The sequence below is a fragment of the Brassica napus genome, chromosome A8 (genome assembly GCF_020379485.1).
Source record: "Brassica napus cultivar Da-Ae chromosome A8, Da-Ae, whole genome shotgun sequence".
Classification (NCBI taxonomy): Eukaryota; Viridiplantae; Streptophyta; class Magnoliopsida; order Brassicales; family Brassicaceae; genus Brassica; species Brassica napus.
The window spans coordinates 19990475-20006438 of record NC_063441.1 but is presented as its reverse complement, the minus strand read 5'-3'; the positions used below and the strand labels follow the sequence as shown (position 1 = coordinate 20006438).

At 35.5% G+C, this 15964-nt stretch overlaps 3 protein-coding genes across 3 annotated transcripts; all 3 read right to left on the bottom strand.

Annotated features, from left to right (window-relative positions):
* Nucleotides 1-690: 690 nt before the first annotated feature.
* LOC106444596 (jasmonate O-methyltransferase) lies at nucleotides 691-3395 on the bottom strand. Its single transcript, XM_048738095.1, has 4 exons — nucleotides 3266-3395; nucleotides 2677-3111; nucleotides 1794-2084; nucleotides 691-1260 (listed from the first exon to the last, which is right to left on the bottom strand). The coding sequence occupies exons 1-4, from the start codon at nucleotides 3338-3340 to the stop codon at nucleotides 883-885; spliced, it is 1179 nt and encodes a 392-aa protein (XP_048594052.1). The 5' UTR covers nucleotides 3341-3395; the 3' UTR covers nucleotides 691-882.
* A 5239-nt stretch (nucleotides 3396-8634) lies between these two features.
* On the bottom strand, nucleotides 8635-11480 carry LOC106444595 (BEL1-like homeodomain protein 10). The gene is made up of 5 exons (XM_013886051.3): nucleotides 11156-11480; nucleotides 9882-10607; nucleotides 9419-9810; nucleotides 9284-9344; nucleotides 8635-9204 (listed from the first exon to the last, which is right to left on the bottom strand). The coding sequence occupies exons 2-5, from the start codon at nucleotides 10533-10535 to the stop codon at nucleotides 8830-8832; spliced, it is 1482 nt and encodes a 493-aa protein (XP_013741505.2). The 5' UTR covers nucleotides 10536-10607; nucleotides 11156-11480; the 3' UTR covers nucleotides 8635-8829.
* Nucleotides 11481-12669: 1189 nt separating this feature from the next.
* Nucleotides 12670-15417, bottom strand: LOC106440762 (jacalin-related lectin 3-like). The gene is made up of 7 exons (XM_013882494.3): nucleotides 15310-15417; nucleotides 15011-15214; nucleotides 14504-14944; nucleotides 14189-14422; nucleotides 13736-14068; nucleotides 13387-13608; nucleotides 12670-13215 (listed from the first exon to the last, which is right to left on the bottom strand). The coding sequence occupies exons 1-7, from the start codon at nucleotides 15310-15312 to the stop codon at nucleotides 12919-12921; spliced, it is 1734 nt and encodes a 577-aa protein (XP_013737948.2). The 5' UTR covers nucleotides 15313-15417; the 3' UTR covers nucleotides 12670-12918.
* Nucleotides 15418-15964: the final 547 nt, after the last annotated feature.

Here is a 15964-nt window from a genome sequence, read left to right as displayed (position 1 = left end):
AAGCCAACGGTACTGTGAAATTTTTGAAAGTAATCACGATCGTTACAAAAACTAAGAATAAATGATGAGCATGCGGAAAACGTTTCAACGGCAATGCAAAAATGCTTTAGTTTTAAAATGGTTATGGAACTTTGTCGCTCTTGTTATAAAATTGTCTTGGTCATCGAATGTGACGTGAGGCGCTGAAAGTTGTAACAAAAGAATAAAAAATAGAATAAAAGCATAAAGTGGTAGACACGTGGACGGTGAAGAGAGGCTGTTGGGCCTATTGCACTCCATTTTCACGAGTGTGCATGATTAACTTGTTTTCCACTTATTAAAGTGATTATCACTTTTTTTGTCAGCAAGTAATTATCAATTTTAACACTCACGTCACATTCCGCTTTAATCTCCATATTTCTAATATCATTAAGAAAGAAAATCCAATAATCGTGTGACTAAAGTTGAACATATATAAATCACTCGAGTGATGCTTCTATTTCTATATGCATCCCATGTCTCTCATTTCAAGTTTCAGCTTCTAGATACTGAATTACTGACAATGCCCAAATTAATTTTATAAATATTGAACAATTAAATTCTTATTATTTGCATTTATATTATTTTCTTTAGGCGTAAATATTTAATAGAGAGAAACGTTATTAAATTTAAAATCTTGTTTAAGAGTTGATTTGATGCATGAATAAAATATTGTAGGGACAAATTATTAGATTTTACATTGCATATATTATCCGTAACTAAAAAATACATCTTCATTTCAACTCAAAAGCACACACACTTTGTTTATTTTATTCTGGAAGCAAATGGCGTTACATAGTTAAAGTACCAAATCATGTCACTGTAGGTCCACAGACATGTAAGAAAGCATATGTTATAATATGACTAACCCATTCTTAGGAGTGAAACAATAACAATAGTGTATCGAGGCGAGCTTACATACACGTACTCTCCCACTAGCTTTGCGTATCTTTCGAAAAGTTCGTCCATCACCTTTTGACCAAATGTAGGTTCTAGCATCGGCTCTACCACGGCTCGTATTGTCTTTGCCACTCTTCGTCCACTAGCTAGGGCTTCGGGTTTGAAGCGTACTATGTCATAGCTGTCGTCGCTGATACTCCCACCTTCCCAATCAACCGGACTTATCTCAAGTCGATCAATCGAAAAAGAACCTTCTTTCTCTATCGCCATTTTCAATTCTTCGGGGCTCGCAGCATAGTAAGGAGCGTTGAAAGCATCGATATTCTCTTCTTCGATGATACCCTTTATATAAAGAACAGAAAAGGAGGACGTTTATTTATGACATTGAGTATATATTAAACTCGATTGGGCTGTATTATCAATTGATCCAATATTCTTATGGCTGGGCTAGTATCTATGGGTTTATAGAAAATCCAGGCTACATTAGTTGAGTTATTATAAATGGATTTCGTCATTGGTGTTCTTAGTTATCTACTTGATTTTCTACAATAATTTGTATGTATTTTTGTCATATTGGGGAGGGGGGGAATAGCGGTTTTGAGCTATTCGGCACTACCAAACAAAACTTATATGGTACCAATACTATGTCTATATCAGTACATGATATGTATCAATTTACATAAACTGACTAAACTAAATTATTTGAGAAAACAAATGTGGAATAGTATTCATGGGGCCGGCTGGGATAACTTAATTTGGTCAAGTAACGTGCCACGGTCAGATCCCTACAGAGTAATATGGGCCATATATATAATACAGCCCCAAGAGCTACATGTTGGTTCTAATTAAAGGTAAACATATTCACAACACTGTACCTCTTTGGCCAAGGACATAAGAGCTTGAGCTAGTAGTTCCCACTGATAGCAACTCTCTTCGGTTGTAGGATCAGGTGAGCTTCTACCTAGGAAGGATAAAACCATTCGGCCTCCAGGAACCAACTCCTCGGATCGCGATCTCAGAAACACCGAGAAATCGGTTTGGAATTGAAGAGCATAAACCTTATGTGCACTCTTAGGACTTGTCTTGGATAGGTATATTTTCCCTCTGTTGTCTAAATCAGCTGTTATGACCACCCCATCTTTCTTGTTCACCTCACCACATGGAACCTTGTATATAGATGATAATTTGTTAGCATGTACAAATTACCATATAATATGTGATATTTTGATGAAATGAATGGACCACATTGGTAGTTTCCAGTGTGATGTGTGATATGTCATGTATGAACCACTAGGTTTTCCAATCTTTTTGTTTTGTTTTGGTATCTCGAATAAGAAAGATTCCCACGCACTAAATTTCACTTAAAAAGGTATATTACTTGCGTAAATATTTTCTTGGTACCGTATAGTAAAACAACACTTTTGCATGAAACCTATAGTGATTATCATAATTCTATTCCAGTTTGGTTTTCGAGACTATCTAATTTAAAAATAGAATAGCTTTCTAATGTAAGAAAAAAATTGTATATCAATTTTACGAACTATAGATTAACTTATTTTCGTAAAAGGCATATTTAACTTTAGAAATATTTATTTTAACTATGATTTTCAAGTCATAATAGTATATCAGATTTAATAATTCAGTTTTCATTATGCGAGTTGGCAAATGACACTAATTTCTTTTTAAATAAAATATTTAGTAAACACTCGTCAATATCAGTCATAATTGAAATGCCGCATAGAGAAACAGAAAACACACCTGAGACAACCAGTGTAAACTAGAAGAAGAATGAACAAAGTGAAGGCTCCGGCGAGGAAACAAACGTCCGTAGAAAGAGCCAGGAACCGCCGATACAAAACACGGTCCTCCACTTCCGTGCTCAAAACCTAAACTCTCATAGTTGTTGTCTCTTTTCTTAACCCGGTCGTAAAACTCCGGCAAAGAAGCAAAGATGTAGTTGAAGTCATTGCTAGGAAGGTCGTTGAGAGAGAGACTGAGCTCAGGAACAGGACGGTCGAGGTCATGACACAAGTTTTGGATTGTTTCTACGATATTGGAGATGGACAAGAGACTGTTGGGACCGGAGGAACAGCCCAAGTCGGCGATTCCAAAGCTCAAAATTTCTGAATTTCTTATCATCAGCTTCTTCAAGGCCTCGTCCATTACTCTTCTGCCTAAAGATATTATGTTGCTCTGCGAGTTACATAAACATTTTACACATATTTTATTATATTTTCTTATCTAAAATAAAATATAAATATAGATGGATTTTGACATTACAGTATATACTATATATATGTGTGTGTACGCAAGACTGATGAATATGTTTTTGATATAAATCTTCAACCTGAACAATGGAGTTTTTGGCGTAACTTGTTTCACCGTTTCCTTTGTTCATGTGAAGAATTCGCATTACTTCCATTTCTCTCTCTCTCTATGTCTCTTTCTAAGGCAGAAGGTTAGTGAAGAAAATAAGTGATGTTGGGTTGGTATATATAAGGAAAGAAGGTAAGTGTGGTTAGAAAACAGTCCTATTACAGCCTCAGCCACATGCATCTTAAGTACGTTGATTTCTCTCCATGTTGCTCTCCTTTTACGAATAATCCTTTATGATAAAACATATATTCAAGGTGATTTAAAACTAAAAGAAGTATGTCTGGTTACAAGTCATTCTACTGTATTAGAACTAAATAGAAAAAAATGGTTTTTATATTTCTTAATCCTAATTATATCAGGTTTTCAACTCATAATTAAACTATTTGAAGATTGTATTTGTTCATTCACACATTTAATGCAAAGGAAAGTATTTGCTAATTGCCTTAGTTCGTTTCTATTTCTTTTACGCTTTCACCCATATTATATGAATTCCTGACAACAACTATAAAGTTTAACCATATTAATCCACACGTAGTTGCTTCAACCTGGTTGGAAGAAAATTGGAGCAAATTATGGTAGATTTGAATTATGGGGGTTTGCGCAAGAGAATCCATTTGTTAAAAAGTTCTAGGTTTTGGTTTCGCCAGATTTATGGATCAAATATCCAGCCATACAAAAAATAAAACGATAGTTAAATTTTGATTTATCATGAAATTTTTACTTAAAATCAATTAGTGATAAATGGATTAGTCCTAATTTTTTATATATTATTATGTCCCAGTTAGTTAAACTCCTGATGTGGGAACTTATATTCGCACAAACAAAAAAAGACCTACAAAGTAGTAGTGTAATATTATTCAATCTTGTGTTAGTTTATATAAGAGATAGATTCTTACCACATGCAATTTCATATGAATTTCGTTTAATTTTTTATACCAATGTTAAGACAAGCTCTTTAGGTTGGGTCTACTTAATTAGTATTTGTTCTTCTCTTACTCTTATGTACAGGTATAGCATCTGATCCAAGATAATAATGGAAAAACTATAAAAAGGAAGAATTTCATCTACACGGTCGATGGTTATAAAGAGGTGAAAATTGTTGATAAGCTTAAGGAAAACAGAACTAGATGAGCCTTTGCTTTTATGTAAAAAATTATATACATATGCGTAAAGCATAACGTAAGAGTGTATTTAGTATCTTTTGGATATGGAAACTTTTTTTTTGTTAGTCTGCAATATTTGGTAGCTATGTTATTACGATAGTGTATTATTGATTAATAGTAGGTAGGAGTAATTAAGCTGTTAACAATCAACTTCTATTTTAGGATCAGTTTTTACAGTTGACACTAGTTAACTCAAGCTCTAACGTTTTTAATACGAACTTATTAGGTCTTCAAAACAAATTTTATAATTTGACCAAACACTAGTAAACTATGATAAACTAAACTTAATGCCACGGATCAATGGAGGAATCGTGTTACTCGGCTGTCAACTTTGTGTATAGACAGCTAACACTAATACTATACACTAAAACTCATATTTTTAGTAACATAATCTTATTAACAAAAAAAACTCAACCCAATACTGAAATTTCGAGTAATTGTATACTAGCAGAAAACTACAATTACAGATTGATTTCAACTAACACGCCTCAGGATTTGTCTGAATCGACTGCATGATATTGTTGAATTTATATTGTTTATAAGTCTTTTCGAGTTTTTAAGGTAGGCAAGAAAAAAACACTTTAGGTCACTTCACATGTATTTTGTCTTGTATGAACAACATCTTATGGCACTATGTATCTTTTTGTAAAAAAATATTAGGGTTAATAATGTCAACACATACGACGAACCCACCGAGCTTGTAAAGAACTCGAATGATCAACACAAGACAGAGGCCATCACTCAATCCTTCGAAATATACGAGAACAGTATATAAAGGTCTCAAATCTAAGATATTAAAATATAACGAATAAATATCCGAATTAAAATATATACCAGATGATTTGACTTGTTATCACTTAGATCACATGGCATATGATTCGTGGAACATATTATTGCAAATGATATTCGAACTATTCCTCAAGACAAATACTTGTGACTTGTGAGAGAACACATTATTCATTTTGTCACGTTTTATTTTTCTGTTCCACAGTAGAGACATGGTCTATGGTATTCAGTTAGGGTGTCTAAAAACGAACTTTCGTAGAATCGAAACTGAAACTAATATTTCATTTCATCTACTAATTTATTGCAAGCAAAAATATGAAGCTCTACTCTCTATCCCGTTTCCATAGGTCTATTTCATTTTTATCGTCAAACTATTAAAATATAAATAGAATCAATTTTTTTTCGGTGAACCACGTGGGTTTTGCTGCCAAGTAATTTTCCAACGCGAATAGATTGCTAGATGAGATAGTAATTTCACGTGAAGATTCTGCTTCACGTTCCGACGATGAGCCTCTTGTGTTATATCGAAGAAAAGGCAAAACATGTTTCTGGTGTGATAGTTTGGCACACATTTATTGCACTTCATACATGTCGTTGATATTGAAAAGATTAGATAGTACTGAATTCTTTTTTTAAAAGTAAGACCAAAAAATCCGTGCCCATCTCTAACTCGTACTTCGACCAGATTCCAACTAGAACCTAGATCTAATTTTCTCCAAGACATTTATGCCATTTAGCATTTTGTGCCAATTTCCGTTTTAATCTATTTGTTAATTGATGAACGATTGCAGAAGAAAATTAAGATAAATTTTCCGCAAGCAAATGCTAAGAGCCAATACAGACTAGTCCTGGGAGTGAGAAAATACTTTGAAGGTATATTCCACAAACTTCCATTTGCTTTGTACAAAAGAATGTGTTTATATTTTTTACAAAAAAAAAAAAGAATGTGTTTATCTTTTGTTATAGTCAATTACCTTAAGTTAAAATTTATAAGATGATCATAATGTCTAACAGTTGATTACATAATAGACATATGTACGGCTACATGGCAACTGAATCTAACCATTGTGCTCCAACCGTTGATAGCTCTCGTAATTACACAACGTGAAAAATTTCGAAAACTAGGATCATCATACGTTTCAAGTTTGGTACAATTTGGTTGGATTCTTAACCTCATAGTACAAAGAATAACCTCTTTTATTGTTTTGATTGTGGTTGAAAAATGTAGTCTCTTTCATATTCTCTAAGTTTGGTTTAGTTTTATAGATCAACTTTAGTTTGATAGACACTTCACATGGCCTAACTAATATTTCTTGTTATGTCAAAGCATATTGTACTATTTCAAGAATCGATTCACATTCTGTTAAAGCTTGGCTGAGCCTAATTCAATGTATTTGCAGCTCACAGCAAAAAGAACACGATTGTTGTGTGGCATTGCCATGCATGATTCCCTATTTTTAGGGGAGGTTGTATTAGATTACTAGTAAAAGAGGTGAACAAACTGTACCTGAAACTTGTGACGAGTCCTTTGTTTGGTCATATAACCATGTGGGCGATCGACGATGCATCCCTTTTTCTAACATGCAGGACCATACATTATACAAATCATGTCACAACTCACTTAATTTTTTTTGTTCTTTTCCTTTTTATTTTTGACCTCAATTACAGAATCCAAAGTCACAAGCACCAATAATTCACACAATCGAATAGTATCATCAAGCAGGTTCAACGAAGGACTTGATTAAACTAAAATCTCAATGCAAATTTCATCTAATTTTTAACGCTTATTTATATTACTATAGATTAAGAAAATATTATAAAATAATTCTATAACAGTATACATCTATGATTGTCTGACAGTTTTACCTGTACCATACTCTGCTTATACCATACTAAAAATCTTTTATAAAATTTTAACCGTTAATTTACATAATTAATGATAAATTATATTTTTTTTAAACTCGAACTCATATTTTCTGATGTAAGATTATTAATAAATCCTTAGATTGTTAATAAATCCTTAGTTAAACTATTAGACTATAAGACCACAAGTAGATTTATCACTAAAACATTAAATCTAACTAGAGTATGCTTAGTTACTTTCCCATATTTGAGAAGACATGTATCACACTGATTTCACGATCATGCTACATTACTTTTGTTTTTTCATTTCGTCTTTTATATACGGGAATTTACTACGTACACAAAGTGTAGATAGAGAACAAAGCATTCTCCAATATTTCCTCCATCACACGAAAGATATTATTTCTTTTGCAATTTGCAAGCGTCTCTTCCACCACTTTGGTTGCGTTTTAGCCAAGGTAGATGAGCTTTTTTTTTTATCTTAGCATACCTATCAATTGTATTTCCTTAATTTGCGTTTTGCTTGGAAGTAACCAAACATTTTGTTAGATTCGGGTTTATTATGGACTTCCAACTCAAAACCAATTGGCAATTAGTGGATTGATCCTAACCCTTTATATATTACTTAATGTCCCATTGATTTTCCAATGTGGGATACATATCCCTTAATACCCCTCCTCGAGATGATGGCTTTTATCGGTCAGAAATCTCGGAAACTTTTTTTTTTTTAAGACAGTTATACTCGGTCGAGCGAGTCAATTACGACATATATACCCGGTCGGGTAGGATTAATATTAATTAGGGGTTTAACTTATTAGGATTCTGGGCTCTGATACCATGTTAGATTCGAGTTTATTATGAGCTTCCAACTCAAAACCAATTGGCAATTAGTGGATTGACCCTAACCTTTTATATATTACTTAATGTCCCATTGATTTTCCAATGTGGGATACATATCCCTTAATACATTTCTCTGTACTCAGCTGCAACATCATTGTAACCAAACAAGCTCACTGATCTTTGATTCTTTCAAACGGTTTCATGAGGAGTCAGTGAGAGGCAGAGAGCCTAGCCTTACCTGCTTCATCATACCGTTCTTCATCAACAGCTTGCATCATGTTGCTCAATATATCGAACTCTACTGTATCTATTAGGCACGGCTGACCATTTGGCCTACACAAAGAAAAACTCTATTGTCGCGTCAATTGACTAATTTACCCTTTTAGTTAACTTCTTGCATTTTTGCTTATGTTCATGGAGAAGGATAAAAATGAGAATTCACTTGTATGTGAAGTATTCGTAAAAATCCGACAAGTCATCAAGTAACCGTAGCCGAATAAATTAATCGTAATGCCACGTGTACGACGCATTTGTCAAAATGGTTGGATGGATAAGGTTGATGGATAGTGACTAGGAGACTGTTTCGTAGGTTCGTCGATAGTCAACGTCAACAATATGGGCTTTAGGCCCATATAAATATGATACAGCCCAGATTAAAATTAAAGGCAAAAAAAGTTAATCTCCGTTGTAAAATGAAGCGGTTGTTCATAATTCTTCACACCACCGTAAATCTTACACACATAATCAAATACTTGTGTTACAAGTGTACTATTCTATACACAAAAGCCACAGATGTGTGTGTTATATGCCTATCTATAAAAATGCAAGACAGCACATTTCTTGCGCCTCAAGAGTCATGTCCTCTGTTCCAAGAATGGTAATATTAAACGACAAAGTCGTGTAAGTGCTGGCCACTGGAGAATCTGCTCTCCTGCTGGTTGTTTCCGTCTATGTAACGGTAATCATACCCTTGATAGTTCATTAGAGTATCGTAATCCCCTGACCGGTTCATCTGATGTAGTTGTGGGTCATCTTCATTGGCTTGAGTACAGTCTGGTTTAGGTTCTGATGAGAAGGCAACGTTTGTTGTGTTCTCCTGCTGCTGCTGCTGCTGCGAGGAGGAGTCTTCTTGGTTGGTGCTGTTGGGAGACTTGGAAGTTAGTAACTCAGAGGCATCATCACCAAACTCTTCTTTATACATCTCTTCTATCATTGGTTTCCATAGACGAACTCTCGCGTTTATGAACCAATTAGCAACCTAATTACATAACACATAGAATGATTCAAGCAGAACACAAAGATTATAAAGGGAAGACACAAAAAAAAGCTCAGGTTACCTGGTTTTTCGACAGTCCTGTCTGCTTTGCAAGCATCATTTTCTCAGATTCTTTAGGATATCTACATATAACAAACATAAACTCTCTTAAAATGTTCTGTAAAAATTGTGACTTGTGAGAGAAGAAACCACATACGGATGAAGGAAATGCTCAAAGAGCCAAGCGCGAAGAGCAGAGACAGAGCTTTCAGGGAGACCTCTTTGAGGTCTCCAACACGGTCTAACCATTCCAAGCTGTTGATGCAAAGCTCTCTGCTGTCTCAACCTTTGATCCAAATACCTCAATCTCGGTATCCTCTCTCCTCCTTGTTGCTCATCCAATGACAACTCTCCTCCTTTCTCCCCAAGCTTCTCTCTTATCATCTTAATCTGCTCCTTTATAGCGTCGCGAAGAGCACGAAAATGGCAAGAGATTCTGTTGAGAGCCACTGATGTGTAAGGCTTAGGTGATCCAAATCCTGCTACTACCTCAAATGATGAAGCTAATGCTTCCATTTGATGGTAATATTGGTTATATCTTTTATCTACCTACAACAATTAATACAACAATTAAGTTAATTAACTAAGTTATAAGAGATGAGAGTTAGTTAAATAACTACCTCATCAAGCATTGTTAAAAGCTTGTCCTTCTTGCTTCGAAGCTCTTGTCGTTCAATTGTAGATAACTCTATTGATATCTCACCACCAATGCCTCCTCCACCTTCTGTCTCCTTTGCACTATTGTTAAAGTCTTCACCTTTCTTCTTTTTTCTCAACTGGTTCATCTCTTTCTCGACGCTAACCACTTCATCGAGCAAACCCTGAGCCGGTTTAAGATACCGAGAACGCAACACGCTGCTCATATTGTAACTGTTGTAGACTCCAGCATAACCGGAGGAAGGATCAGATTGACCCAACAGCAACATCTCTTTGTTAAACGGCGGCGTTTCCTTAGCCGAGATTGAAGAGTATTGATGATAGTGAAACGAAGGAAGAGAGATTTGAGTGCCGAGGAGGCTTAGAGATAGTCCTTGACCGTCGCGGAAGGTTAACTCGCTGCTCGAAACGGGAACGTCTCCGTTGAGATTCTGAAGACCCGTTGGTGGAATGAAAACCATCTCGTTTCGAACATTCTCTTCGCCGCCGACGAAAGATGCGGCGGCGGCGGCGGCGGAGGAGGAGGAAGGTTGTTGTTGTTGTTGGTGATGATGATGGTTGAGATAGATTGGTTCTTGCTGGTAACAATTGACATTACTTGGGTAATAAACCGCCATGTTTAGTGAGTTTGAAGAGATTTTATTACAGTGATGTCTTAAACTCGATGAGTTTGGTCGGGAAATGAGTTCCTGCAAAAAAAAAAAAAAAAGAAGAGGAAGAGTCGTGTAAGGTGGAGTTTTTTTTTAAAATACTTTGGAGAAATCTGAGTGGAGGAGAGGTTAAAACATCGTAATCCATTATACCAAACGCATTTTTATCAGTAACAGTATCGAAAGCAACAAACTTTCGAGGATTAAAGTCAAATTCTTTATAAAAGCAAAGTGTTTTTTTTTTTCGTCACGAACTGAAGAAACCCAGAAAACCCATTTCAGTAATTGTGTAATCGAGATTAATTTGGTTATACAGAAGCCCTAGTTCGAAGGTGAATGAAAAATGCAGAGTAAAAAGTTGTCTAAGATTATTAGCTCAGTGACTTAAAAACAGAGAAGATCAATTATTACATACATAAAAAGTTGGTCTTTTTGATGATTTCTTCTCTCATCTTAATGTGACAATCTTCAAAAAATAAAAGGGAGAAAATAAAATAAAACAGGAAACAAGAAATGCCGGGCAGATCAACCGTAGAAAATCAAGAATCAAAACCAAGAAGTTGGATTAAAGTTACTAGAGAAACTACCTGCAAGAGAAACTGAAGCTTTTAGAAACCCTAGAAAAAGAGAGAGATTCTTGTGAATGTGGATGTGGCTGGCAGAGCTATATCAGAGAAGAGTTTCCAACACTCGAAGACAAAAAAAAAAGAGAGAAGATTTGAGACCCAATCCCGAGAGAAGCGATTAATTATTGAAAACTTTGAAATAATCAAAAAAATTCACTACACAAGAACGAAACCAACTCATCTTATTATTGGGACATTAGACAAACACCAACCCAATTTTAAAAATTTAAGCTGTTTAGCAATATCCACAACACAATAATGACACTAGTAGGAAATTTTTGGCAACCGCTACCTGTAATTTTTAATCTTTCCCGGCAGAAGCTTCTGTATCTTATGCCTAACTATAAATTAATTAAATGATTTTTTTGTGCCAACCATTGCTAAATAAACACGTGACAGCACAAAAATCACTAATTCCCTTCTTTTCTGATTAGGGATAATATACTTTTAACATAAGAAGATAAGGGATGATATTATGACGACTTTTCTTTAATAATCTTCTGGTGAAGACCATTAAAACAATATTATTGTATATTGATTATGAAACAAATGAATGATGATGTGTTGTTATAGACTTGGCTCATATACTGATCATACTTCCAAAAATACTACTATAATTTAGTGTAGCTAACATTTTAGATCATCATTCATTTTTCATTTTCCATAATTCGTTTTCAATATATATAACAGATATATGCTTACATGGTAGAAACGTCACTATATGTGGAAACTTGAACTACAAACGTGCCCTTGAGAAACTGGTTTAAGGAAGAAGATATTAAAAAAAAAACTACTTAGGTGGGTGTGTGTGTGTCTGTTCAATTGCTTAATTGGAGGATTAAATGACTTAACAACCAGTTGGTGAGTCCTTCCTTACTCTTCTGTTATGCCCATTTTCTATTTTCTTGTCTTTTTCATTTCTTTTAAGCTAGTTAGACCTCGATATTCGATCTATTATATGTTTGTATTTGCAAATTCGGTAATGCAGAACACATAATTTTTTCTTGTAGCTACACTAGCTTATAGTTTTAAATATTTTGTTTCTTTCGGTATAAGAAAAACAAATAAGTTCCGTTTTGGTTTGTTGGAGATTGAATTCGAGCAGCCGACACTAAATCATTTGGGAAGATCCATTCTGCTGGAAAACTATTCATAAGTTTAGAGTCTTTAAGAGATGATTGATTATATTGACTTTGCTCCCACGTGGATGTTGATTTATTAAAAATAAATATAGGCAGTTAGCTGGTAAGGGATGGATTAAATGTAACGAAATTTGAGATAGTTTACTTCATTGTTTTTAAATAGGTTATGATTACGATTTTGTAAAATGAATTATAGTATAATTCAGATGAGTTTTAAATAAAGATTTTTTTTGGTAATTTTTTTAAAAAAAGATTTACTAATATAAGACGATGAAGAGCTTGCGGTTTTGGAACATCACATGTCTCACCGAATAGCTTCTGTGCTCAGAGAAGTGTTGCAACACACAAAAATTCACTCACGAACAACAAATTAGCATATCATTAAACAGAATATAGCAAGTAAATTACAAATTTTCTTCATTTTATTCTAAACTCTCTTCTTGTTTCTCTAGATCTTCATAGTTACTCGGAAAGGAAACACAATGCGGTTAGGCGCATGTTTATTTTACTTGTAATAAACTGTAAGCATTAGTCCAACCATACAAGGTTAGATGTTGGTCTTGTGTTGTGCCGACAAGATTGTCAGTAGCGCTTGAAACAGGAAGTCCTGTTGAACTGAGTCTTATTGTCAAGCCGCTGCTGCATGTGAACTCCTACGGCGTCCAAGTAAGAGCTGCTTCTTCCATGTAACCCCAACACTTTTCCTTCTGTTTTAGTCGAAGTGAAAAACGTCCCTGTCTCTTCACCGTACGGACCGTACTTACCACGGCTAGTGTAGAAACTCAGAGACTTGACAACAAGAGATTTGTCTGAATTGTTCAGTGGTCCGTAATACCCTGAAATGCAGGTAAGCGTCTCGTTTGGATACTCGAGTATAATCTGCAAGCGAGATTTGAAATGAGTATCATATATGAATACCAAAAAGTGGCACTATGTATATGAAAGAAGAATCGATTGTTTTTTTATGTCACAACAGTCTCTTCGGCATGTTATTTACATTGCCTTCACCCACAAGAAACATTAAATTAAGAGCTGGGTGTGACAGTTTACCCTGTGTGTGGCGACTCCGCTATGACCACCATGTTCAACGGACCAAACAGATTGTCCATTCTTATCGTACTCGATTTGTAATGAAGAGATAGCATCGTTTGCTCTTGTTACAAATATCTGCTTGATCCCTGAAAATACACCATCGTCCCATGGTTTACCTCCGTTGCCTCCCCACGGTCCAAACCCGTTCGGTGTTGGTTCTTTCACGACTCCGCGCTCAAACTGTGAGAATGATTTAAACCCAACAAGTAAGCTACTATAAAGGTGTCAAAATCCAGATAAACTGAACAGGTCTTAAAGCTGAACAGATAGATATGTAACTACCATTATTATGGGATCTACATATTACCTTTTCGCCATGGCCGTTTACTACCCCTACGCCAGTGTTGTTATGAGGAACAGTTGCATTGTGAGGAGATGGCTTAAAGGGACTTATTTTGCATGGCATAACATGAACACCAATGGAATCAAGAAATATACCCTCTCTTCCGTGGAATCCAACAACTTTACCCTCGCCAATTTTATGTGTAAACGAAGGTCCTTGTTCTTCTCCACAAGGTCCATGTTTTCCTTTGTTGGTATGGAAAGTTAGTGACTTTATCACATTAGGTCCCATGTATACCAACGGTCCATATGTTCCCGTTATATGTGTTAAAACCTCTGATGGGTAATCAAATACAATCTGCAAATTATATTCAAACTTTTAGATACAAAAAAAAATTATATTAAAAAAAAAACTGATATATGAAGTGTAATTTAGCATTAAAAAAAAAAAAAAAAAAAAGGTTTCCAAGTCACACACCTTATCATGTTTGAATCCTCCCCTGCCACCATGCTTGCTTCCCCACACAGCTTGTCCTTTAAAATCATAGCACACCTTCATCCATACAATCCCAACACTGCGTGACAAATTGATCTGTCTAACACCGGTATATATTCCGTCGTCAAACATGATACCACCGATTCCACCCCATGGTCCATGTATTTTCACACCACCTCCAGCTTTTGGCTGCAACTTCTCAGTATCTGTCACCAACTGATAAGCACAAATCCATACTCTTTTGGTCAAAACGGTAAAGAGAGAGCTAAATGTATAACATAAAAGTCTTGCACTCACCTTATGTTTAGTGATCTCAGCATCAACGTGACCTTCATGAGAAGACAAAGTTGAATCTTTTTGTTTAAGTCCAACCATATCAAATTTTTGGCCTACACTTCCATGAATATTCCCCGAGTGCTCGAGTTTCTTCACACCATGAGGGACATTTTGAGGTGAGTGCAAAACCATTTTCGACGTGGGATTAGTCTCTTTAGGAATTGGTTTAAGGTAAGCACCAATAGCATCCAGATACCAACCAGCCTTCCCATAAAACCCGATAATCATCGAGTCTGATTTTGGCAAAGTGAAGTATGTACCTGACTCAACACCAAATGGTCCGTATAGTTTGCGGTTACTCTCAAAGGTAAGCGACCGGACACATAGATTGCCCCACACGTCAAAGGCACTGTACGTTCCCTTTACTGAAGTCAGATACTCATGCGGGTAATCAAGTTTGACCTTAACAACACAAGAACGGTAATCAGTTTCTGAAAACAACAAGGATTAATAGTCTATATGACTTACCTTATCAAACTTAATGCCTCCTTTTCCTCCACGTTTTTCAGACCAAACCGAGGTACCATTCTTGTCATACTCAATTTGGATGGAGTCTATACTATAACCATGTGCTATAACTATTTGCCTTACGGTGGTGAATGTTCCATCATCCCATGCATGACCACTTTGGCCTCCCCATGGTCCAACTGAAGCAGGCTTTCCTTGAACATTCTGCAGCAACAACTTCAAGTTAATCTTACATAATCGTAACTACAATCATTTATATAAAAAGAGGAACGAGGCTAAACAAAAGATGTTGCTAATACCATTCTCAGACTAAGATGATCTCAAAAAGACTCAAAGCAAGTGTAAGAAGCTCGTGAAGTGAAGAGATAGCTGACTACTGTGACACATAGTAGGCATTTGACGAGTATTTATAATGGAAGAAAAGGTTACGTTTGTGGTTGTGAATTTTCTGGAACTATACTACAGAATAGACGTTATTGCAAGCAGCTCATTCTCGTTTCCACTCAAAGTGAAGTCGTGGTCGGAAAATAGAATCATATATTCATCAAAAAGAATCATATCTCCCAAGATTACGAAGAAAATAAGCACTATTGAACCTTCCTAATTACAATGGTCCAGTTCCCTGGTGCCCATATTAGTAAGAAAACTTTCAAGGTAGCACTGGAGTTTAGGAGCTTTCAACTTCAATTAAATCTACTCAAGCCATGCTACGTACTAACTATCAGTTACCTCTTCCATTAAAGAAAACATATGAGAATGACACATGACGTGGTTATCTGGTAAAGAAGACTGCTCAAATCAAGTTTAAGGTCGTACCTTGGCTAAAACATATGAGAATGACACATGAGTTGGCTAATCGCTCTACCAATAATCTTTACAGGAACAATCACCATTCTTAAAGTGGTCCAAGCATCTTGTCTACTAGTCTACGTCGATTGATTAGTTTAATATTTT